This window comes from Heteronotia binoei, chromosome 2 (assembly GCF_032191835.1).
Source record: "Heteronotia binoei isolate CCM8104 ecotype False Entrance Well chromosome 2, APGP_CSIRO_Hbin_v1, whole genome shotgun sequence".
In the NCBI taxonomy this organism is placed as follows: Eukaryota; Metazoa; Chordata; class Lepidosauria; order Squamata; family Gekkonidae; genus Heteronotia; species Heteronotia binoei.
Window position 1 is genome coordinate 125,201,852 of NC_083224.1, and position 25,768 is coordinate 125,227,619.

Here is a 25,768-nt window from a genome sequence, read left to right on the forward strand (position 1 = left end):
ACGGTGGCTGTCTCTCTATTCTTGCACTGCCTCATAAGAGTTGCAGTTATTTTTCTGGGGAAGATTATAGTTTTATAGATAAACACATAGCCCTCAGTCTATGTCATGATGCCTTCTCATGTCCTTGACCAGCACACAAAGCAACTTGACCAGTCCACCCTTATTCTTTTGGAGTAAATCTTGGACCATGGTTTGCTGTCAGGAGTCTGAGGGACAGAAAAGGCACAAGAAAAGTCTTTGTGCATTCTCTACCCTTCAAACACTTGTTTTCGTCAGGCTTCTTTATAAAATAAATAATAAATTCAGTAATGAGGTTTATGCTACAATCTTTACCTCTTCCGAGGTGTCCTTTGCTGAATCTCATAGCTTTTACAACATCTGCTTTCTTAATTCTAAACCCATTGATGCTAATAGGAAAAAGAGGTTTTCTGGCATACTGCTCTGAAGAGTACAAAATATGGAACCTAAAGGGGGAGAGTATGCATACAGTTTTATTATCTTTGTTACAATGGTAGGCTGAAAAGCTCAAAACATTTTGTCAATTAATGATATTCATACATTCATTGTTGTTGAGTTCACAAAGTGAGTGTTTCTTATTAACATGCCCAGTATCTACCATGGTTTGGATCCAAAGAGCCTACTGTGTGAGCAGAATGCACTTCAGTTTATGTGGTATTCTGTTGACATCTCCTCCTCTGCTCATGCCTTTCTTGTTCTTTGTATCTCCACAGTTTTGGGGGTCTGCCACAGAAGCTTTTCATGTGTAGGGGTGAAGATGGCAGAATAAATGGGCAGTTCCCCCTTTCCCCTGTCCCATGGGTTCTAAGTCATAGTCAGAATGACTGTTGGAAGTACAGAAACTGACTGAGACCATAGGTCTGTCTAACTCTGGCTGGCAGCAGTTCTCAGGTTTTAATTGCAGAGGTCAGAGGACTGAATCTGGCACCTTTTGCAAATGTTCCATCACTGAGCCATGATCCATCCCCATTAGGGCTGTTAGTAGGGGTGTGCATTTGGATATACTCAAGCACTGGGGGGGGGGGGGGGACAGGGAAAGAATGGTGCCATCCAGATATCCCAGCACTTCTGTCACAGTGATTTCCATAACTGTCAAGGAAATTTGTTGAGTTTATACTTTAGAGCTTATTGATATAACCAGATTTACACTGTGAAATTCACAGAAGGCTTGTGTATCTGATAGGGTAAACCATATGTTTGATTCAGAGACTGTCATGTTTTTGGCAAGCAAAATATTTCCGTGCTGAATGAAGTCTCTTCAGGATGCTGGTTTTCTTTTGAATCCCACAGTGTCAAAGAAATTCTTAATTGTCAAGAAATATGTTGTCTGAAATTATATTAACCCAGCAAAGACAGAGGTCCTGTGCCTGAGTCGCAGGGGCTTGGGTAGGGAAATCCCCTTGCCGGCCTTTGATGGGACGCTATTAGTGCCAGCGTCGAGGGTCAAGAGCTTGGGGGTGTTTCTGGAGCCTTCACTGACAATGGAGGCCCAGGTAGCAGCCACTGCCAAATCCACATTCTACCATCTTAGGCAGATAAGGCAGTTGGTTCCATACCTGGAGTGTGACGACTTGGCAACAGTGATCCATGCAATGGTCACCTCGAGAATAGACTACTGTAACGCCCTCTACATGGGGCTGCCCTTGACTCAACTTTGGAGGCTGCAACTGGTGCAAAACGCAGCAGCCAGGTTGTTAATGGAGCTACCTGTACGGGAGCACATTCAACCTGTGCTGAAAACATTACATTGGTTGCCTGTGGTGTTCCGGATTCGCTTCAAGGTGTTGGTTATAACCTTTAAAGTCCTATATGGCCTGTCTACCTTCGGGACTGCCTTTCCCCATACATACCCCAGAGAACACTACATTCAGGGTCTCAAAATCTCCTTAAGATCCCTGGACTGAAAAAAGCTCGATTGACCAGCACTAGAGCCAGAGTGTTCTTGGTAACAGCCACCACTTTGTGGAATGCCCTCCCTGAAAACATCAGGGCCCTGAAGGCCTGCCACAGTTCCGCAGGGCCTGTAAGATCGAACTTTTCAAACTCGCCTTTAATGGTTAGGGGGAGGTGGCTATTACCTTCAGCATCGACAATCTCACTGTATTAATATAATGGAAAACAGAAGCTTGCCATCTCGGATTTTTAATATAATAATATATATGGAAATGTTTTTATAGATCTAATTTTAATATGTTTGCTAATGTTTTTAAACTGTTGTTAGCCACCCTGAGCCTGTTGGGGGAGGACGGGATATAAATCTGATAAAGAAAATAAATAAATTAAATTAAACATATCTAAAATATGTAACTTGTGTATATTATTCTGAACAGAAATTATAGTTTGTTCTATAGAACTGCTTTGAGAGTTAGAATTTTAATAGCTCTAAATGCAGCCTACTTGCTAATCAACAAGTATGAGCAAGTAGGGCTTTTTTTGAGCAGGAATACACAGGACCGCAGTTCCGGCTGACTTGGTGTCAGGGGTGTGGCCTAATATGCAAATGAGTTCCTGTTGTGCTTTTCTTACAAAAAGCCCTGTGTGAAACAATGGTGACATCAGGAGGTGTGGCCTAATAGGCAAATGAGTTCCTGCTGGGCTTTTTCTGCCAAAAAAAAGCTCTGTGAACAGCAATATACTACCATAAATCTACAGAGAACCTAATTTTGACCTTTGTTGTAAGAATTAATGAGTTCCACAAACTTGGGAGACCTGTGAAATCAGTTTTAGGCTCTGCCAATTTGTGTAAGGCAGCATTGGGGAAAGGAACAGAGAAAGGGGATTAACTCCTGCTGTTTTCCAGATTGAAGTAGTCCTGAAATCCCACACTGTTTTGTTGTGCAAAGGGAAAAATAAATATAGGTACTTGATAATCCAACTACAGCTTGCAGGGAAAGTGGGGAGAGACCCTTTATACTGAGAAAACAGCATGGGAAAACAATAGGTGTTCCCAGTGCTGCAAACAAATAGGTGTCCCTAGTAGCTGCATCTCAGTGTTTTGTTGTTATTTTAAGGAGGGGGGGATATCTAATAACAATTTTTCCACATAATTTGACCCTGAGATAATGTGTGTCAATGGCTTTGAACACTGTAGAACTATTTGAATGCTAGCTGAGCTTATGCTTTTTTTTTTTGAGGAATTACACATACATTATTCCAGATATACTGCACAGAATGTATTGCTGATGCTCAGAATGTTTTGCTGTTGAGGAGTAAGCAGGAACAGCACTTCACTGATGAAATTTTTAAGTTGAACAAAGCAGGAGTCATGTTGTGCCTTTAAGACCAGCCAGTTTTTATTTAGAACGTAAGCTTTCGTGCGCCCTTAAGCACACTTCATCAGACGAGGAATCCAGCACAGTGAGCAAAGCCATACATAGCTGAGCAGAGCCATACATAGCTGGTAGGCAGTGGCCCATGTTGCATTCTGGGCCACTGCCTACCAGCTATGTATGGCTCTGCTCAGCTATGTATGGCTTTGCTCACTGTGCTGGATTCCTCGTCTGATGAAGTGTGCTTAAGAGCGCACGAAAGCTTATGTTCTAAATAAAAATTGTTTGGTCTTAAAGGTGCAACTTGACTCCTGGTTTGTTCAACTGCTTCAGACCAACATGTCTGCCTCTTGGACATTTTTAAGTGACTAACATGCACGCAGTAATGACCATAGGGCAGAAGCATAACCTTCTGTAGTTCATTTATTCCTAAACATTCAAATACTGTATATGTGTATAGAGTGAAGCTCAGAGAAACAGGAAAATCTGGAGGAAGGGTTTTTTAAAAAGTTTTGTTGTTTTTACTTTGCTTCAAGGCAGATAGCCGTAGAGGCAGTATAGATATAGAACCCAATTTGGGGAACTGCCTTCCTGAAGCAAGCTTCTGCTCATAAGTTGCCTTTTGGAAATTGTGAACAACCTACTGACATGTATTGCTGATGCTCAGAATGTTTTGCTGTTGAGGAGTAAGCAGGAACAGCACTTCACTGATGAAATTTTTAAGTTGAACAAAGCAGGAGTCATGTTGTGCCTTTAAGACCAGCCTACAAATAGCAGCTCTCCAGCAGCCCTGGCCCCACTCAATGTACAGCAGCCAAGAAGGTCTGAGCGCCTGCTCCGGCTGCAACGCCACTGAGGATGTTCTCCGCAGCTGAGAGCGAAACGTCTGGAAGGAAAACTTTCTCCAGTAGAACACGGCACTTGATCCCGAAAGATTCTACAAACCCTAATAACCTACTGACAGTCTGATTTTGGTACAGAGCTAATAATCATTTTCTTGAATGGGGTGATATTCTGTGTTGTGGTTTGATTCCACATTTAATGGGTATAATAAAGCAAACAGCCAGAATCCACATGCTGTGGAGACAAGGGGACTTATTTTAAAAAAACAAAAAACCCTGCAGAAATCATATTGAGGATCTCACAAAATCTGTTGTAAATAAAGGAAGGTTCATTGTTTTAACAATAACAGTAGTCTTACTTTTTTATAGGACGAGTAAATATCCTTAAAAGAAATGCCGTCTTTTGTCATATCTAAAATATTTCTTTATTACAGCGGTGCATTCTAAAATCAATAGCTTTCATACTAGTTTAAATGGAGTGTCTTTTTGTGCAGTGTCCACATGACTCAGTTAGAATAAGGCATAAGCAACTAAAGGACTGTACAGAGCTATTGCACCCCAGAAAGGTGCCAGCAAAGCAAACCTTTCCAAATTGTTTTAGCAAGCTAGAGGTCTGCATTATGAGCCATAGCTGCATGCGTGATGTGGATGTCCCTATTGTCAGCTACAGATGTTACACTGCATCATGGCTGACATCTGATAATTTTAGTGGGGCAAACTGCTGAAAATGGCTGGTCACAATGATGCAGTTTTAGCTAAGAAATTCCTTCTCTCTGCCCATCCTTGAAACCATAGACATGCTTCCATTCTACCTGCCTTGCAATATGCAGGTACTAAAAGATAATTTCAAGGGTTGATAGTAACATGAAGTAACATGAACAAAATGAAGCCTATAAAGAACTTCTGTTTATTTCCTGAGTTCACAAATATTTTTTGTGTTTTTAGTTTGTCATTGTGGTGGTTTTCTATTTCGTTTGAGACTACTGTTACCCCAGTCTTTTTCTGGAAGCCAATTTTGAATTAGCTTTTTCCTTTTCTATTGGCTTTCTTTGTCCTGCTCCTCCCACTCACCTCCAGCACATTTTTTTTTAATGATTGGATTACCACCATTGTCAAACCACTTCCTTTCCTCCTCCTTGCCCTGATGACAGTGGTGTGCTTTAAAAAAAACACTAGAATATCAATATATCACTATAGTGCTATGATGATATGTCAAGCAGGTTCCCTGAATTCACAGGGGTTTTTTAAAGCAAGTCTCTTGCCTTTCCCCTTGTGGATGTATAAGGAAAAAGGCATATCTCCACAATGTAAGGGAGACTTAGGCCACAGTCACACTCACCATTAAATCCATCCCTAACCCGTTGCTATTATACCCCGCAGCTTTTTTACAATGAATTTCCTGATCAGACATCCCTCCATCCTTCGGTTCTAAGCAGCGTTGGTCCCGTCGTTGGTTGATCAGAGGTCTCAACCGGACCTCATTTTTTGAGATGGCATTCCGCACTCACGCAGGCGCAGTACCGTGGGATATCGTGCTTGGCTTTTCTTTTTTTTTTAAAGGTGCCAGAAAAAGTGGGCGATCTGCCCCCCCCAAAATTTAAACACCCGGCCAGGGAGGGGAAGCCTAGGAGTTCTCTTTGCTGTCTCTCCACCTGGCAGGGAGACAGCAAAGGTGGGTGATCTTCCTCCCCCCCCCCCATTTAAACACCCCGCCATGGTGTTTAAATGGGGGGGGGAGTACGGCAACTCTCTTTGCTGTCTCTCCACCTGGCGGGGAAACGGCAAAGGTGGGTCATCTTCCTCTCCCCATTTAAACACCCCGCCGTGGTGGTTAAATGGGGGGAGCACGGCAACTCTCTTTGCTGTCTCTCCGCCTGGTGGGGAGATAGCAAAGGTGGGTGATCTTCCTCCCCCCCCCATTTAAACACCCCGCCGTGGTGTTTAAATGGGGGGGAGCTTGGCAACTCTCTTTGCTGTCTCTCCGCCTGACGGGGAGATGGCAAAGGTGGGTCATCTTCCTCCCCCCCCCCATTTAAACTGGACAGGGTAAAAGCCGGAATGGACCGGAACAGGCCGGAATGGGCATCAAACAACATAGACTGTCACAAAAAATGAACACCCCGCCAGGATGTTTAAATGGCGGGGAGCACAAGAACTCTCTTTGCCGTCTCTCCGCCTGGCGGGGAGAAGGCAAAAGTGGCCAATCTGCCTCCCCGCCCATTTGGGAAAGGTCCCCTGTGCAAGTACCAGTCGTTTTCGACTCTGGGGTGATGCTGCTTTCACAAAGTTTTCATGGCAGACCTTTTACGGGGTGGTTTGCCATTGCCTTCCCCGGTCATTACACTTCCCCCCCCCCCCTGCAGCAAGCTGGGTACATATTTTATCGACCTTAGAAGGTTGGAAGGCTGAGTCAACAATTGCTGGAGCAATGATATCATTTGGAGTGGGCTCTCGCAGGGAAGCAGATGTGCGCTTGCGGTGAGTACGTCTGACCTCAGCCTTACTTTTGTAAAAAATGAGATTTTGGGGCAGCAATTTAGTTTAGGGAAACAGCATGGGGTTAGAGCTAAAAACCACTTTCCCAGCTCCGTTGCTCTTTCTGCATTGGCTTTCTCCAAACTATTTTAAAGTGTTTTTTTAAAAAAGTTGTGTGCTAACTTCAGATCACCTGCTTTACGTCTGTTTTGGACCTTTAAAACAAATTTACTTAAATAAGTAAATTTATTTATACCCCACCTTTCTTCCCAGTGGGAACTCAAAGAAGCTTTCATCTTCTGCTCCCTTTTTTGTTCACAACAATTCTGTGAGGTAGCGTAGGCTGAGGGTGTGTGACTGCAAAGTTCTATGGCAGATGGAAATCTGAACCTGGGTATTCCTCATCTGACACTGTAACCATTATGCCATGTTGGCCCTTAATGCTGCACTTTTCTAAGTTCTTACTACACTGGAAGCATAGGAAACAACATTTTGCTGTGACCTAATTGTTAAGGTCACCAATCTGGTTCCACTGTTTTCCTAGTAGATTTTTAATGCTCTTTTTAATAATGGCTACCAAGTGTACTCAGGGTTGTTTAACATTCTAGTTGTCTGAAATAACACTGAGACCTGTTTCTGTGTACGAGGTCCTGCAAAATGCTTCCCAGTGGCAACCGTGACTAACATCTTGAAGGATGTGGTAACAAGTTACCTTGAAGAAGAAAAATATGAAGCAGAGCTGTGCAGGCAAATGACAAAGACCATCTCAGAGGTATGAAATAGCTAAGTTAAGCAAAATATCTATTCTATTCTATCTACATGTGCAATACTTAACTTGAGCTTCAACTCAGGGAATGTTAATTGATGCCAGGCTCAGACAGGTAAGCTACATACTCCTCCATACCCTCTAGCTCTGATTTTGCATTCATATAATGCTAATTCCCAGTATTCATGCTTGTTAATGTTATGTTCCTGGTCCAATATAAAATGCTGAGAGAGGCTTCTCAAGTAACAGAAAAGTCCTAAGTAGAGTTACATCCATTGACCTTGATGGATTTAGAAGGATGTGACTCTGCTTAGGATTGCACTAAGTGATGTGTTGCAAAATAGTACTTTTGAACATGTACTGAGTGTCTCTTCTTCACTGCTGAATCATCTCACCTAATTCCCATGTTTATCAAAGAAACTGGGCTTTTAAGACCAGAAGTTGCAGTTTCCAGATAGGCTTGAGCATGCATATATCCTTGATAACAAGTTAAGCACTGAATATTTTTTTTTTCATCCAGCTGTCTCTTTAACATAGTGTGGTAGAAAGTCTCTATGCTGTAACTTGCAATTCCCATGAACACGAAGAATGTACATTTGCTTAAGAGTAACTACCATTAGATTTATTGTGACTTCTGAGTAAATATATTCATGCTGTAAGTCACACTTATTTCAGTGGAAGGGTCTAACGTACTGGTGTGATAGAGTGGTTAGAGTGTTGGACTAGGATATGGAGACCCAACTTCATATCTCCACTCTGCCATGAAATTTGCTGGGTGACCTTGAGCTCCAACCAGGGCTGGCCTGTGGGTCCCTGGTGTCCTAGGCAGGTGCCCCGCCCTGTGGCGCAGTGTCCCCCTGCCTCCTCCCTCCCTGCACCCCTTGTTTTCCCATTTGTCCCCCGGTGCCCCAGGCAAGCATTTAGTTTGCCTTCCTTCCCCCCCCCCCATTCTGCTGCCATGGCCACGGCCGCAGCCACTATCCCCCTCTGGCCTGCTGCCACCTTCTACGCCCTCTGGCCAGTCGCCGAGCTCTACTCGTTCTCCCTCCCTCCCATGCTGCTCACTGTTCGCCAAACTAAGGCCTGTCGGCTACTCACAGCCCGCGCCTGCACGTTTTGATTCAATAAAATGCGCAGGTGCGGGCTGTGAGTAGCTGACAGGCCTTAGTTTGGTGAGCGGCGTGGGAGGGAGGGAAAGCGAGTAGAGCTTGCCGACCAGCTGGAGGGCGCAGGAGGTGGCGGCAGTGGGCCGGAGGGGGATAGTGGCTGCGGTGGCAGCATGGGGGGGGAAGGAAGGCAAACTAAGTGCTTGCCGGATGCGCCCAATTTGCCACCCCCTGCCTCCTGACGCCCTAGGCAACTGCCTAGTTTGCCTAGCGGCAGGGCCGGCCCTGGCTCCAACCTACCCTACCTTACAGAGTGGTTATGAGGATAAAATGGAGGAGAAGAGAATGATGTAAACTACTTTGGGTCCTCATGGAAAGGAGAGTGAGATGTAAATGAATTAAATAAATATTTTAATTGAAATTAGTCCCCTTCCTCAGTTCAAGATTTATTTCAGAAACCCATAGTGGGAATGCTGAACTGAAAATGTATCACAAACTTGAGAACTGCAAAAACATCCATATTTGATTATTCATAATCTGATTGCTGATTATTTGTATGTCTTTGTTCAAGAGTGAGGGATGCAGGCCATGGCTGGTACTTACGTTTCATTTGTTCTGAGATAGCCTTGTCTCCATTGTTCTCAGTGGGATCAGTAGAAGACTTGTAGGCCCATTACTACTTAGAGTAACATGCCTGCCTTTCAGCCAAGCTGTGTGACTGAAAACAGCATGAAATTCTACTTGCTCTATAAGTTTGTTGAATATGGGCCATGAAGCAGAACTGTATGTATAAATTCAGCAGCTCCATCTACCATAACCAGTTTCCAGTTGACATATGGACTGTCACTGCTGAAATCATGGACAAGTTTAAGCAGGGCTTTTTTTAGGCCACACACCCCTGATGCAGTCAATCCTCCTGGAACTTACAGTAGGTCCTGTACTAAGATGCAAAGGAGTTCCTGCTACAAACAAAAGCCCTGATCTTAAGTCATCAGGTAGTTAAGTTGCCTATGCATTAAATTTAGAGATCGAGTTTACAGTTAACATTAGATTGAATGGCTTCTCCATGAGATTCACTTTTTCGTTAAGGTTTCTCTGCTTCTAGAAAACAGCACTAAGGATTATAGGAATAGGAAAAGGTAGATGAACTTGATTCTGGAAGAGCTTGATGCATTATTTGTGTCTTGAAGCTAATATCTTCTAAAAAAGATGCTGAGCCAACGTTTGCTAACTTACTTCCAGTGTTAGTGTTGCATGTTACTGTCATTACTACAATAAAATAATGCAATACTTATGCAAATCCATAATGGATCCCTAGTGTGCTTGTGTAACTTTAATCTTGCAGTACTGGCTTTGATATGAAAACACGCGGGTTCTCTCTCTGTCTCTCTCTTTCTCAGGTAATTAAGGCTCGAGTAAAAGATCTTATGATTCCGAGATACAAAATTATTGTGCTTATATATATCGGACAACTAGACAAGCAGAGCATGCAGATTGGAAGCAGGTTCCTCTGGGATACTACAAGTGATAGTTTTTCCTCCTATGCCTTCAAAAATAGATCATTATTTGCAGTTGCAAATGTTTATGCAGTTTATTTTGAATAACAAAAGAAATTTGTGAGCCCACACAATTTAGAAATCATGCTTAATATGGGTTGCTAAACACTCAGTTATATTCTGTGGGCACTATTGGTAGTAATTAATCTATCATGAATTAACACCATTGATGTTGGTAAGTAGGCAGATCCAAAGAGAGAACAAAACCTCAGGATCATAACTATGTTGTAATATTTATGCATTTGAAGTTTTCTTAATCATGTTTCTGTTCCTGAATAATTATTGAAGTATATAACCAATTTACTTTTGTTTATAAATGCTTGTAGATCAGTTCAATATGTCCCTGCTATCTGAGTATTTTAGCCTTTATTAGACTACTAATGTGTAATATTCAGATAAAATGGCCATACCGCTGTTCTCTTCTCCCCCACTTTTAAAAGGATTGGTAAGATTTCCAATGTACAAGGGAGCACTCAGTATTTTAATAGTGAACTTCCCAAGAAGCTGAGAATAATTTGAAAGCATAGAGAAGTCACCTGCCCAATTCACCAGGCCATGCCCTCAACTAAAGACTCAATTTAAAAAATCTGAAGACTCAGGGCCTGATTGACCCTGGCAGGCATCTTCACACTTTGCCTTTTGCCTTTATTCCATTTCAGCTTGTTTACAGTGATCCACTAATAATCAACTAATAATTTTAAAGGGTGGAGAACAGTTGCAAGGCTCTCCCCTTCCTGTAGCAGCCACTGGAAGCTTGCCACTTGTAAATGCTCCCATGTGAATCCCCTCTTTAGCAACTGGTCATTCATGTTAGGATAACCATATAGCATAAGTTGGTGAATTATGACGTCATCAGTGATGTCACAGGTACCCAGTACTCTTGGAACTGGCTCCAGATCACTGTGGCTCTGCTAGCAGGGACATTTTCTTAACACAGTTGTATGTTAGAAAAATCCCAGTATCCCTAAAACAGCAGTACTTTCTTTAGTAGTAATGATTATTAGATCTCTCACAAGCAGCGGGCATCAATAACACATTTTAGTTAGATTAGTTGATGCTACAGGCCTTCTAGTGTTAAATGTTATCATCACACTGAATAGAAAACGTTTTTGCTGTTGGTGCTAGCTTTTGCAGCAATGGTGCTTTCCACTACATGGTTAAGTTCAGTAGAGAACACTTCCCTCTTGTTGATCTAGAATAATTGTTCTGTAAAGCTGATACAGGGTAAAAGAAGGCAAAAGCCCTGCTGGATCAGGTCAGAGATCCAGCTACTCTAGCATACACTTACGCTTCATGAAGCCCCCTGGCAGAAAACAAGGGAACAGTCCTTTCTTGCCTTTGTCCTCCAGTAACTGTTATTCACAGTTAATTTGCCTGTGAATATGGTCTTCCTGGCTTTTTCTAGAATATGGTCTTCTCCTTTTTAAAGTTACCTTAGTTAGTGGCTACTACTACATCATGTGACAGCAGGGCTTTTTTTGTAGAAAAAGCCCAGCAGGAACTCATTTGCATATTAGGCCATACCCCCTGACATCACCACTGTTTTGCACAGGGGGTTTTTTGGTAGAAAAAGCCCAGCAGGAACTCATTTGCGTTCCTGCTCAAAAAAAGCCCTGTGTGACCGCAAATTCCATAACTTGCACTGTGTGTTTAGCCTGGATTTATTAAACATCTTTTTCACTGGATTACCTGAGTTTATAATATTATTGCTTCCCTTTTTCTAAGTTAAGCAGAACAAAACATTTTAATTTTGCATCCCTCTGTTTTGTTTGACCTGTTCTGTGCTTTTCTTTCAGTAATAAATTCTTTGTATATGTGAGTGAAATCATAATAACAAAGAGCCTTGTGAAATTATAAAGACTGGCAAATTTACTGGAGTCCCACTTTGTCAGATATAAATGCTTGTACCAAATACTTTTTATTAATCCATTCTGCAGTTTTGGCTGCAATGTACTATTGCTGCTACCCCTCTAGAATATGTGGAGGGAGGGGCGGGGTCGTCTCATGTTATACTTGCTTGTGCTGAGTTTTATTTTCCATTCTGTTGCCCCTTCCCCTCATTTGGAGAAACCCTGTTTTGAAGCTCTTCATAATCTTCTTAGGTTTTCACCAGCTATAAGAATTTCATCTTATTTGCAAGCTACAGCTATTTTATTATTCAGCCCTGACTCCAGAAAATTTAAAGATTAGTTAAATAGCACTGGTTCCAGTAGCAATCCTCAGTGGACCCCAGTGCCTGTGTCCCTCCATTGTAATGCTATTTGTTTGTTCTTTATGCTGTTGTTTAACCAATTATGCTGTTTCTCTCTCCTTTATGCTGTTGTTTAACCAATTACTCATCCATAAGCGAGATTGTCAGGAGACTCTGATAAGGGACTTTGTCAAAAGCTTTTTGAAAATATATAGTATCTATTGGATCAGCCCTATCCACATGCTTACTCTACTTCTGTTGTAGGGTTGCCATTTTCCCACGAAGTGACTGACTGTGTAGTGAGCCCCTATAGCAGTGCCTTTTTATTTTTATTTTTTTGTGCTCCTTTTGGAAAGACCTTCAGTTAGGGTACATGTGTGAACAATGAGAAAAGCAACAGGATGGTGAGTCCACTCATTAAGATCATATGAAAAGCCTTGCTGGATCAGACCAATGGGCAGTCTTCGCAGTGGAGGACGGTAAGCAGTGGGGTGCCACAGGGCTCGGTACTGGGTCCCATGCTCTTTAACTTGTTCATAAATGATTTAGAGTTGGGAGTGAGCAGTGAAGTGGCCAAGTTTGCGGATGACACTAAATTGTTCAGGGTGGTGAGAACCAGAGAGGATTGTGAGGAACTCCAAAGGGATCTGTTGAGGCTGGGTGAGTGGGCGTCAACGTGGCAGATGCGGTTCAATGTGGCCAAGTGCAAAGTAATGCACATTGGGGCTAAGAATCCCAGCTACAAATACAAGTTGATGGGGTGTGAACTGGCAGAGACTGATCAAGAGAGAGATCTTGGGGTCATGATAGATAACTCACTGAAAGTGTCAAGACAGTGTGCGTTTGCAATAAAAAAGGCCAATGCCATGCTGGGAATTATTAGGAAGGGAATTGAAAACAAATCAGCCAGTATCATAATGCCCCTGTATAAATCGATGGTGCGGTCTCATTTGGAGTACTGTGTGCAGTTCTGGTCGCCGCACCTCAAAAAGGATATTATAGCTTTAGAGAAGGTGCAGAGAAGGGCAACTAGAATGATTAAAGGGCTGGAGCACTTTCCCTATGAAGAAAGGTTGAAACGCTTGGGACTCTTTAGCTTGGAGAAACGTCGACTGCGGGGTGACATGATAGAGGTTTACAAGATAATGCATGGAATGGAGAAAGTAGAGAAAGAAGTACTTTTCTCCCTTTCTCACAATACAAGAACTCGTGGGCATTCGATGAAATTGCTGAGCAGACAGGTTAAAACGGATAAAAGGAAGTACTTCTTCACCCAAAGGGTGATTAACATGTGCAATTCACTGCCACAGGAGGTGGTGGCGGCCACAAGTATAGCCACCTTCAAGAGGGGTCTAGATAAAAATATGGAGCACAGGTCCATCAGTGGCTATTAGCCACAGTGTATGTGTGTATATAACATTTTTTGCCACTGTGTGACACAGAGTGTTGGACTTGATGGGCCGTTGGCCTGATCCAACATGGCTTCTCTTATGTTCTTATGTCCATCTAGTCCAGCATCCTATCTCATACTATGGCCAACTAGTTCCTCTGGACTGATAACAACAGTGCTTAGAGGCTGAGGCTTTTCCCTGATGTTGGATCAGGCCAGTGGCCCATCCAGTCCAACACTCTGTGTCACACAGTGGCCAAAAAACTGAGGTCCATCAGAGGGGCCAGGACACTAGAAGCCCTCCCGCTGTTGCCCCCCCAGCACCTCCCGCTGTTGCCCCCCCCAAGCACTGCCCCAGACAAAGTTCCATCAATACACTGTGACTAATAACCACTGATGGGCCTCTGCTCCATCTGTTTATCCAATCCCCTCTTGAAGCTGTCTTTGTTTGTAGCTGCCACCACCTCCTGTGGCAGTGAATTCCATGTGTTAATCACCCTTTGGGTGAAGAAGTACTTCCTTTTATCTGTTCTAACCCAACTGCTCAGCAATTTCATTTTCCCCACGAGTTCTTGTATTGTGAGAAAGGGAGAAAAGTACTTCTTTATCTACCTTCTCTATCCCATGCATAATCTTGTAAACCTCTATCATGTCACCCCTCCATTGAAGTTTCTCCAAGCTAAAGAGCCCCAAGCGTTTTAACCTTTCTCCGTAGGGAAAGTGTTCCAACCCTTTAATCATTCTAGTTGCCTTTTTCTGCACTTTTTCCAATGCCATAATAACTTTTTTGAGGTGTGGTGACCAGAATTGTACACAGTACTCCAAATGAGGCCGCACCATCGATTTATACAGGGGCATTATGATACTTGTTTTCAATTCCCTTCCTAATAATTCCCAGCATAGCGTTGGCCTTTTATATTGCTGTTGTACACTGTGTCGACATTTTCAGTGAGTTATCTACTTTGACCCAAGATCTGGAAAAAGAACAAACATGTAGGCAATGATGACCCAGTAGACATTATATACTTGGACTTTCAAAAGGCTTTTGACAAGGTGGTTGTTGTTCAGTTGCACAGTCGAGTCCGACTCTTTGCGACCGCATGGCCCTCCTGTCTTCCACCATCCTCCGCAGTCTGCTCAAATTTGTGTTTGTTACATCAGTAACACTGTCCAGACATCTCATATTTTGCTGTCCCCTTCTTCTTTTGCCTTCTGTCTTTCCTAGCATCTTTGACAAGGTACCTCACCAAAAATTCCTGGACAAACTTAGCAGTGATGGGATAAAAGGATGGGTTCTCTTATGGCTTAAAAAGTAGTTAAATGACAGAAAGCAAAGAGTAGGAATAAATGCTCCCTTCTCTTCAGTTTTCCTTTTTCTGTCCCCTGGCAGCCTCTCTCTGGAAAAAAGCTGAGTCAGTTGCATGATCAGTTGCTGCTGCAGGCTGGGTCTGGCTGAGTGGTATAGGTAGTGATTCTCCAGTTGTATCCTCTGGGCCTGTCCCTGTTGACAGAGGAACAGACTCAGAGGAGGGGAGCAGGAACCTTTTCAGGACTCTTTTGTCTAAGCTGTCCCCTAAACTCCCTCCATAGTTTTGCTTTACAGAAACCAGGGCTTGAAAGTCTTAGCAATATTGTTGTGGTTGACAAGAAACCTCCAAAATGGCCACTGAGAGTTCAGTGAGCATTCTTTTCTTAAAGCTACAGGTATTGTTTCTTTTTTTTTAGTTTTAATCTCCCTTTTTCAGATTTTTCTGAAACTTGGAACTTCCTTTAAGTTGATAAAGAATTGACCCTGCCCCATCTTTCCATAGCTCTATTTTGCCAATCTATTAATCCATGCTCTATGGCCCAGTTCAGAATTAAATAGATGCAGTCAGGGCTTTTTTTGTAGAAAAATCCCAGCATATTAGGCCACACACCCTTGCTTCACACAGGGCCCTGGATGCAGTATTGTTATACCCTACTCTGTCCAAGAACCTGAAACCCACCATGATAAAAACTAAAAGCCCACTTTTTCTGAGAATGAAATTTATATGTTTTCATGTCGTGAAAAGTTTCTGCTCCCCATTTCCACACATTAAGCCTCTATTAAAGGAACAAGACATTTTCCTCCAATCTTTAGCACACCTACCTTCTTACCTTATGTATCAATAATTAAATGCTGTTTTTCGTAATTGTCATGATGTCTGTTGTTAATAACTTGGTTGAATCCATCAGCTCTTTTCCATGAGACAGAGCCTTCCTCTGATGGAGAAAGATTTACTCTTGGTGTGCAGCCTGTTCCTTCTGCTAGGTTTATTTACAACATCACCAGCTTTAACTCTTTGAGCATGAGCTCACCATGTGCTTTCAATCAATATGATATGCTTTTCATCTAACTCTTTTAGATTGAGGTGAGTGTTGGGCTGTCTCCATGCTGAGGATTTTGGCATGCTGCTTCTGTGTAATTGACCTGCAAGCCACAATGTTTCCCATGCTGGTTCAAATAGCATCTCAGTCCAATCTGCATAACTACCGTAGTCCAAAACTTAGGGTAAAAGCACTGTACAGGTTGAGATACCTTTTGTATAAGATATTTATCCCACTTTTAGCTGAACATTGCCATGCTTAAACTCTTATTAGAGGAGCTGTTCTTTAAAATCAGGTGAACAGGATTCCAATTCTAGCTTGGATTGAGCACAGTCTGTTGCCTAGTTTGAAATGCCCATTTTGCTGCTTGTTTGCTTAACTGAATATATAGAAGCACTAATGTATTTGTTCCAACAGAGCAAACAGAGCTGCAGAACATTTCAAAAAAACAAGCTTATCCCTCCACTCCCCATACCTTTACCAACTCCATTCACTAAAGTAGTGTCATGCTTGGTTTGGCAGTAAATAGTAGTACCTTAGACGGATGCCTGACCAGACTTGCTCCATTAAGCCCACCTGTTCCTTTCATGCTATGCTGGGAGCAAGTCCACTAGTTCTATGAAGCTTCAGTCAGAACCTTGGGCTGGTTTTGTTTGTTGACAAAGTGGCCTTAATTTTGGTGGATTCCAGGGGAAACACAGCTTGTACAACTCCAGATGATTTTTTTAAAAATTGTATACTTCTATGCTCTGGCATGAAATAATGGAAGCAACATAGTGAACTGGACATTTATTTTAAAAGGAAAAGGCAGAAACCAAAAGATCAGGTATTGTTACCTGTTAGAGGTTCAGTCTTTGCCAGTCTGAACAGTATTTTGAATGAAATGGTACACAGCCAGTGTAAAACAGTGAACTACAAAATGTGGTAAGGAAGGTATCAAACTGTTTCTAAGCACAACACATTTTATTTCCTAATGTATGAAAGCTATGGATTGGATTCCATACCAGCATCTGATAATTTTTAGCACAGTGAACGTATACTGCTTTCATGGCAGCCACTATTGCAGCAAGAGAATGTGAGCTGTGTGAGTTCCTCACTCCTCTTATGAATAGACTTTTGCCGCTTGCTCCACACATTTCCTTTCAATGGAGACATGGCCTGGATGAATTCATCGCTTCCAGATTCTGGCTTCTGGTTGTTATTTTCAGTGCCTGAGGCACTTATTTCAAGTGAAACATGTGGGTGGCTTTCTTGACCTGTTGAATGGAAATGACAAATATTGAAAGAGCAGGCAAACTAGAATAAACTCGATGTTGCCAACTCAAAATTTGGTTCATTTCTTTTAATTTCCATGTGTTAATTGGCCTCTGTTTTAGATATTTTCTACTGGCAGTCTAATGATATGCACAAGTAATTGAAAATGTTCCATGGGTTCAGGGCTGGTGGCAGGCTTGCTGGCGCCCTAGGCTGGGGTCATCCACTCCCTCCCAGGCAATATAAATCACACAGGAAGGGTGCCCGGGAGCAGCCACTGCCCTTCCCATGCCCAGGAAAAGTCCTGTTGATCAGCTGATTGGCAGGACCTTTAAATCACCAAGGAGGCCAGCACCTGCTCCTGGGCACTCTACTGATCACAGGTAGTGCCAGCAGAAGCAGCTGGGCCAGCCTCCCCCTCCATTTAAAGAGCCTGCTGACCAACTGGTCAGTGGGGTCTTTAAATTGCATGGAAGGACAGTGGCTGCTCCTGCCACTCTTCCTGTGTGATTTTAATAAGAACTTTGATTTTAATGAGAACTTGGATCCAAAGTGAGTTTTGACCACATTTGTGCCTCTTCAAATCCCATAATTATTTTCATGAAATTTATAATTGCATGCTTTCACAATTCGGAGGCAAATTAGTCATTCTCCATTGTCAATCACTGAAAAACACGTAAAAGAACATAAGAGAAGCCATGTTAGATCAGGCCGATGGCCCATCCAGTCCAACACTCTGTGTCACATAAGAACATAAGAGAAGCCATGTTGGATCAGGCCAGTAGCCCATTCATTTTTAACCTGCAAAAAGAATAGGCATGGTATTATTCAAACTCTTACCAAAGAGGCTTTCTGCATAGTCAGTGAGATGCCTTCTCCAGCGAGATCCACCACAAATAAAAACAATGGCTCTTACAAAATCTCTTCCACAAAGTTTAACAAATCTCTCTTCACTTTTTACTTCAGAGATAGTCATGAAGAGAGAGAGTAAAAGCAAGCCTAGCAGTATGCCCTTCATTCTGCAGAAATGGTACCTGAAGAGTAGGAACAGGAAAGAAAAAAGGCCACTGAACCCCAAACTGAAGAAATGTGATCTATTTATACAGAATGCTCATCTCTTCTGTTAGTCACATGACAGATCTGACAATGTTCTAATGGTTGTCAAATATTTTTTCATACATTTTAAGTGTGCTAGGATTTGTGCTTGGATGACTCTCATATAGTAATTAAAGTTATAGATAGCTTACTGTGTTGGCCAACAATAACAATGCATACAGTAGCCCAGCATATTTATAGAACTCCAGACCTTAAGTCAACATTGCAAATGTGCAGCTGATACCAAAAAAAGATTTATTGCATGTTTCAGTCATTACAATTGTCCATGGATTGTACATCACCTTTTTATAGGAGGAAACCCTCAACCAATATATTTGAAGAAAACCCTGCCCACTTTGATTTTAATAGGAACTTGGATCCAAAGTGAGTTTTGACCACATTTGTGCCTCTTCAAATGCCATAATTATTTTCATAAAATTTATAATTGCATGCTTTCACAATTCGGAGGCAAATTAGTCATTCTCCATTGTCAATCACTGAAAAACACGTAAAAGATTCCTGGTTCTATTTTTTTTTTTAAGATTTGCATAAGATTGCAATAAGAAATTGCCTCTGCCAACAGTAATTTGAGAAAATCATTTTCAGTGCTGGAGAAGCATCATATACTGTTTCGGAAACAGGCCATAAAGTATGGATCAGTAGATCCACATAATGCAGCTAGAAACAGATAGGGGATATTTCTTTACAAACCTAAGGGAAATCCTAGATTTGCAGAAAAATCTGACATATTATGAAAGACTAGATTAAAACTCCTGAAAACAATAGAAATGCCCAGTGAGCATTTTTGGAGGTTGTTAGGCAGGCTGAACAGTATTGCTGAACCTTCCAAGGCCAGGTTTTAGTAACTTGGAGGCTAAAATAGCCCTGGAAAATGCCCCATCCTTTTTCCCCTATGGTGTCAGGTAATAGAAGAGGACTTTCTGGGATAAGCCTAGCAATTGCCCTGTAAGACTCACAACCCACACAACTGGGCCTGGCAGCAATAGCCACCATGCAACTTGGGCTTTTTGGCAGTGATCATTGTCACCGGGCAATTGTTAGTGCCACCGGGCCCAGCCTGGCTGTGCCTGATGATTGCTACCACCACCTCGCTGCTGGGTCTGACCCATCCTTGTCCAACAGCAGCAGCCACTACCACAAAACTGGCAGCTTCCACAGAACCATTGGACCCCTGTTTAGCCCAGCAGCGGCAGCCACCATTGCACATCTTCGTCCAGCCCATTGGTGGCCACCACTGTGCAACTGGGGCAGAAGTTACCCAGAGAAAAGCTGTTGGAGGGAAGAAAGGAAAGCTGAAGATAAGGGACAGATAAAGGAAGGTTGGATGTTGAGTTTGGGAGGCAGGGTCACATATTTTCACACTTCTGGTGTAAACTGGAAATGGTGTCACATCAGGATGATGCAAATGAGTGGTCCTGGGTAAGTCCTAAATTGTCTCTCTGGTGCAATGATGTCAGTTCCACTTGGACAATGCCAAATCAAACTGCCCCCCCCTTTTTTTTTTTGCTGCTGTCCTATTGAGATAGCTTGGGGAATAGGGATCCAGGCCAGGAGGGGCCACCCTAAGTCCTGGCCACCCTAATTTGCTAGTGGATGGGAAAGAAGTAGGAAAAGAGGAGGGGCTATGGGGGCTGTCGGGGGGCAAAAGTGCAAATAGTGGGAGGGAGTGATACAGGGGGAAATGAGAAACTGAGTCCTGCAAGTCCATGAAGGTTCCCTACTTCATTCTTTATATTCACGGAGGTGGATGTCCTTTTCCATTTCCTACAGTATCCCAACAACCAGATTCAACTTGAGAAAAAGAAAGCCTGTTATATATCCAGGTCAGCATTGCCTAATAGAAGTAAGTTTGCAGTACATTATACATTGCATTTTAAGACTACAAACTACAGACTCAGGACCTTTCCACCCATGCCCTAAAGAAAAGCATATTTTCTTTTCTTCTTTCCCGTGTTTACTTCCTACTGAACACCCAGCTCTAGAGAATTTAACATTTTTATGTTATATTGGTCCTAATGAAAGGTATGATAATTTGACTTATATTTCTGAGATTTTTATGTGGACCAACATGTCCACTACATTCCTTACATAGTCTTTCAAATCATTCTGGAATTCTTCCTTTAATCCTTGTTGAAGCCTATGCATGTGGAGAACTGGAAGAAACCATGTCACATCTTTTTTTTTTAAACAGTGTGTGACTCTGGGGTCTACCCGTGCAAACAAACTCAAATTAAGGCTGATTATATGAATTCATAATTAAAACTAATTCAGTTGTCCCTGATAACTAAAGCAATTTTTTTTGTATGCATCTATCCCTCATTGTGTGCGATATCTGATTAGTGGAAGCTGAGCAGTAAGAGTTTGAAGCATTGGATCATTTGAAGTGCCTTGTCATGAATGAAAGCTTAGATAAAGCTCTGGTGAAAACAAGGTCAGAATATTCCAGGACCATTTAGCTATGATTTGGAGCCTTAGAAACAACACTGCACTTTGGAGAATCTGCCTTCAATCTGAAGTCCATCTGCCTGCCACATTCTTCAGTCCATTTTGCTGCTTGTTCAGCCTGTGGGATTGTGGACATTCACTGAAAAGAAAGCAAGAGGACTTACCTGTTTAAATTGGTTGTGAACTGTCTATTTCTCGTCGTTTTGGTTCTATTTTGTATGAAGTATATATTGTGATGTGTTAGAAATAACAATTCTGAGTTTTTCAATCATTGTAAGTGTGTATATCTTTAAGAAACTGTAGACATTTAACACGGAAGCGCTTCTTTTTCTTCAAGTCATTTCTATCCATGTGACTCATCCTTGTTGCACAAATCCCCAGTTGGGGGCAGGGGATCTCCTGGTTTGGAGGCCCTCCTCTTGCTTTTGGGCTATCAGAAAGTGGGGGTGGGGTTTGAATGTCTGCTGGGCTCTCCATTATACCTCATGGAGATTGGTCCTCCTAGGGTATAATAGAGAATTGATCTGTGGGTAATGGGGGGGGGGAGTTTTTTGGTTTTTTGATGTAGAGGCACCAGATTTTCAGCATAGCATCTGGTGCCTCTCCTTAAAACACTCCCCAAGTTTCAAAAATACTAGGCTTGGAGGTCCAATTCTACGAGCCTCAAAAGAAGGTACCCCCATCCTCCATTATTTTCAATGAAGGCATCTAAAAGGAGCACGGTCCCTTTGATGGCCAGCACTCCCTTCAGAGTTTAGTCATGCTTGTCACAACTTTGCTCCTCACTCCAACCCAAAGTCTTCTGGCTCCTCCCCCAAAGTCCCCAGATATTTCCTGAGTCAAACCTGGCAACCCTAGCAACATTTAACTTTATAGGCGCCTCCTATTCCCATCCAAACACCCCCCCCCCGAATCAGATGTAGGTTGCATAATTAGCTATTGTCTGAATGCCCTGGGGCAACTCATAAGTGGAAGAGCTGTGTGATCGTGTCATGCCATTTCCGGCAAGGTCGGGGTTCTCCTCCCCTCTCTGAGGTACGCTTGTGTGCTTCTCTGATTGAGCGCACACACAGGGGCCTTTTAAGAAAAGACAACCCTTTCTGCAGCGAGTCCGTGGTTGAGCCGGGCTGGGGCAACCACGGACCACTGCTGGGATCCTGCCACTTCAGCAGCAGCTGTCTGATAGCCCAGAAACGGATCAAACTGAAGTGGACTTTTTCACAGTGGGATAAAATCATGCCAGTTTCACAGTGTGAAACCAGCCACAGATTCAAATCTCCATTCTCATGTGGAAACTAGTATGGTGGCTTCAGGCCACTCACACACTGTCAGCTTTACATACTTTTGTAGGTATTGTGAGAATAAAATGGAGGACAGGAGAATGATGCAAGCTGCTTTAGGTCCCCATTGAGGTAAAAGGTGGGGTATAAATGATGTAAATAAATAATACATATAGCTGCAGATGGGGTCAGAGCAAAAGCAGGTTGACTAGTGGGTGAGAAGGAAAAAAAGAAGCAGGAACAGAAGATACGTTATTGAAGATATGTTATTCAGGAAAGGAAAAAAGGAAATATCTGAGGATGGGAAAATAAGATGTCCCCTGCACATCCTTGTGGGTTCCCCATTTGTACTATACATCATTGTATGCAGAAGCATAAGGAAGATCACTGTGTTCTCTAGCGTAGCAAATAACTATTTGCAGTCATCAAATGAAAGGCAGATCATTTTATCACATTTTTGGATAATGATTAACTCGTTGTTCCCTCTAATGGGTGCCATCTTCAGAAATATACAGGAAATAGTTTTGTAATGTTTGCAATTTCTTCATTAAATTGTCCAAAATGTGCATGGAAAGAAATTTTAATGCAGTGCTTTGTGGTCTATAATGATCTATAATTTTGGTGACTGCTCTTAATGGTCTATAATTTTGAAGTGTTTAACTATTCACCATTTGCTGCTAAGGTGTTGAAGCCAATTTATCATTTTTGCACTATTAAAATGATAATGTCCATACCTGACAACTGTGCATCATTGTACAGAGCTTAGATTGGTTCAGCAGGGGTGGGGAGATGGTTGTGGTTGCACAGCTTTAGAGTCAGTAAGGAAAGCTGGCTTGATCCATTAGTTTTGTTCAATGATTTGGACTCATCATCAGCTTGGGATTTAAGGTGGACTGTTGGCCAGGTGGAGAATACCCACCTATTTCTGGGTACATTGCAAATAGATAAATAGGTCTACTAACAGGTAAGTCTGTCCATTCTGGTAAGAAACCTTTTTTCTTCTCTTCAGGCTTGGCATCCAGCCAACTGCCCACCTGCTAACCCTCCAGTGGCCTCTAAAGGGGAGGCTGACCAGATTTCCATTCCAAGAGTGATGTACAATAGTTGCCATAGCTCCAGGCGTGAGCCCACTGTGGGGTCTTGGGGGTGGTTTCCCCCATCTAACTTAACAAGGTAAATTTCCCAGTTGCTTGTAGATGACTCTTCTTCCTGAGCTACTCCATTCGTCACCCCCATCAGTCTCTCCAGAGACCTTTATATTGAAGGTGATGGAATGAGTCCCGCTCCACTAGCGCTGACTGTGCCTATTTCCATTTGGGCAATGGGAGCTCTGGAAATTTCTTTCTCCTATGTGGCCACAGTGGCATGATGAAGATTTCCATCTGTCTGCTTTATATGTTTTGGTTATTTTCTCATTTTTTGTGGGGAAAAATATTAGAAAGTCTGTAGAGTTCAGCAAAATTCGCACAGGGGGTTTGAACAATGGAGCCCAGAAGCCATTATTTGGGGTGGGAGGGGGATAAGAAAGAGCACAATAAAAGTTAGAGGTTCTGGAGCTCTGCTCCTGTGAGCTCCTGCCAAATATGAGGCCTGATCTTTGGTGATTGTTCTCCACACATCCACCCCTTGCAGTGGCTTGAGAATTGTATTTTTAAATACATGGTAACCTGTTCATAGTCCCAAAACTAGATGACAAGGCCCAGCTATTTTTTTCACTGTAGGTGAATAATTTCTGCTAACATGCCTTATGTTCTGTCATGCCTCTGGAATTATTCTGGGATCTGCTGGATATTAATTCATAGGTTTGGAAAATGTAGAGATTCATGGACCCTTGGCTATACTATTATGGAGAACTTCTTCTCCCCACAACAAGCACCCTTTGCACCCACTTTCACCCTCACAGTACAGAGGTGTTTACAATCAGTTTGTATAATACTAAACTATATACCAGCTAGAGATGGGCTACATAAGGAATGGTAGACCAGTCACTTTTTATGGCTCACATTGCCTGTAAACCTCTACATGAGGTCTGCACTGCTTTGCTCTCTTTACTCAAAAAGTTTTTCAATGAGGGAAGAAGAGGGTGAATTCCTTGAACATGGAGGAAATACATGGCCTAGATCAGGGGTGGCCGACAGTAGCTCTCCAGATGCTTTTTGCCTACAACTCCCATCAGCCCCAGCCAGCATGGCCAATGGCTGGCGCTGATGGGAGTTGTAGGCAAAAAACATCTGGAGAGCTACCGTTGGCCACCCCTGGCCTAGTTGCTGGTTCTTTATTCCCATTTTAATGGACCTATGTTGTTATGTCAGGGTCAGGATCTGCGCTTCATTTCAAGTGTGTTGTGTATACAATGAGGGGATTACCAGTTCATTTTGGTTATTTGTAGGGATGGGCATGAACTAGCTCATGAACTAAAATTTGTGACAATTTTTGGCTGATTTGTGGTTCATGAAGCAAAGTTCATGGTAGGCGATCAGCATGAGCTTTCCATGAACTTTCAAGCTCTTTGTGGAGGTTCATGAATATATAAATTTCAAGATAGTCTCAGCTCAATTAAAATGTTTACAAGACTTCAAAGCAACAAAGCTGCAGTATTCTCCAACTTTGGAAATACCAATAAGGGCCCTGCAAAGTTTAACAGGCACTTCAGGCTGCCAATAACAGAGTTCCCCTTCTGCGCTGTGGGATCAGAATGCTATATATACTCTCAGCTCAGCTCCACATCCTCTCCTCTTTTGGCTGTTGGTAGTTAGAGAGGCAGGGAATGTGTTAAAAGCAGAGGACATTCATCATTTATTCCTGATTGTGAATACCTCTCCCATGCTGCGGTGTAGGTATTAGATGGACTTAAGGCTTTGAGGCACCCATTTCTGTTCATGCCAAGCAGAGAGGCTTAGCTACTGGGTGCCTTGGCTGAGGACCCACATTTTATATCTTCCTGAGTGTGATACCTCTCATCTACACCGGTTAATAGACATGCTCTGGACCTGTGTGTTTCAGACCTGGGGGTGGGCTGTGAGAATGCTTGCCTTGTGTAGCAAGGCTGCCTGCCAAGCTGTTGCAAGGTTACTTTGGGTATCTCCTGTCAAAACCGTGAGGATGTCTGGAAGAGCCAGCTTGATGTAGTGATTAAGAGTGGCTGACTCTAATCTGGAGAACTAAGTTTGATTTACCACTCCTACACATGAAGCCAGCTGGATGACCTTGGGTCAGTCTCAGCTCTCTCAGAACTCTCTCATTCCCACCTACCTCACATGGTATGTGTTGTGGTGAGAGGCAGGGAAGGTGATTGTAAGCCACTCTGAGACTTCTTTGGGTAGTGAAAACCAACTCTTCTTCCATCCTTCAGAACCTGCCTTTGGAGACTTGGGGAGGGGGCTGTGAGTATAGGGCAGATAGTTGCCTTGCTTACAGTTGGGGTGGAGGGTGTCTGCCCAGGTGAAATTTCTCTGTGTTTGGCATCACTGTCTTGTTTCTGAGCCATTATATAGACTCTTGTAATTGCAGCTGTCTTTTCCTGAGAGAGAACTGGGGAAACCTTGTTTGGGGGCCTGCAACTGGGACCCCAGAAATGTAATCCACTCCCAACTTGGAGAAATTGCTGAGGAGCAGGCAGCAGAGTGAGGTTCCCTGTGCATTTGGCATGGGTAGCTTGCAGGGGGGTCCATTTTATACACTTTTGAACTCACCTGACATTTCCCTCAAAAG

General features: G+C 42.8%; 2 protein-coding genes across 3 annotated transcripts in view; one reads left to right on the forward strand and one right to left on the reverse strand.

Annotated features, from left to right (window-relative positions):
- Positions 1 to 10,368, forward strand: part of SGIP1 (SH3GL interacting endocytic adaptor 1) — a 289,970-nt gene extending 279,602 nt beyond the window's left edge. For both annotated transcript variants that reach the window (XM_060231972.1, XM_060231973.1), the window contains 2 exons: positions 7,252 to 7,376; positions 9,877 to 10,368. In XM_060231972.1, the coding sequence (XP_060087955.1) occupies positions 7,252 to 7,376; positions 9,877 to 10,080 (329 nt within the window). In that variant the 3' untranslated portion in view covers positions 10,081 to 10,368. The remainder of the gene's footprint in view (positions 1 to 7,251; positions 7,377 to 9,876) is intronic.
- Positions 10,369 to 16,958: 6,590 nt separating this feature from the next.
- On the reverse strand, positions 16,959 to 18,539 carry INSL5 (insulin like 5). Its single transcript, XM_060233332.1, has 2 exons — positions 18,057 to 18,539; positions 16,959 to 17,173 (listed from the first exon to the last, which is right to left on the reverse strand). The coding sequence occupies exons 1-2, from the start codon at positions 18,232 to 18,234 to the stop codon at positions 16,983 to 16,985; spliced, it is 369 nt and encodes a 122-aa protein (XP_060089315.1). The 5' UTR covers positions 18,235 to 18,539; the 3' UTR covers positions 16,959 to 16,982.
- Between the last annotated feature and the right edge of the window lie 7,229 nt (positions 18,540 to 25,768).

What these genes read in the sequence shown, in the direction of transcription:
- INSL5 (XM_060233332.1), bottom strand. Translation starts at nt 18,234, where the DNA reads ATGAAGGGCATACTGCTAGGCTTGCTTTTACTCTCTCTCTTCATGACT. An exon ending in CTATGCAGAAAGCCTCTTTG is followed by an intron (nt 17,174 to 18,056) that starts GTAAGAGTTTGA and finishes TAAGTGCCTCAG; the next exon opens with GCACTGAAAATAACAACCAG.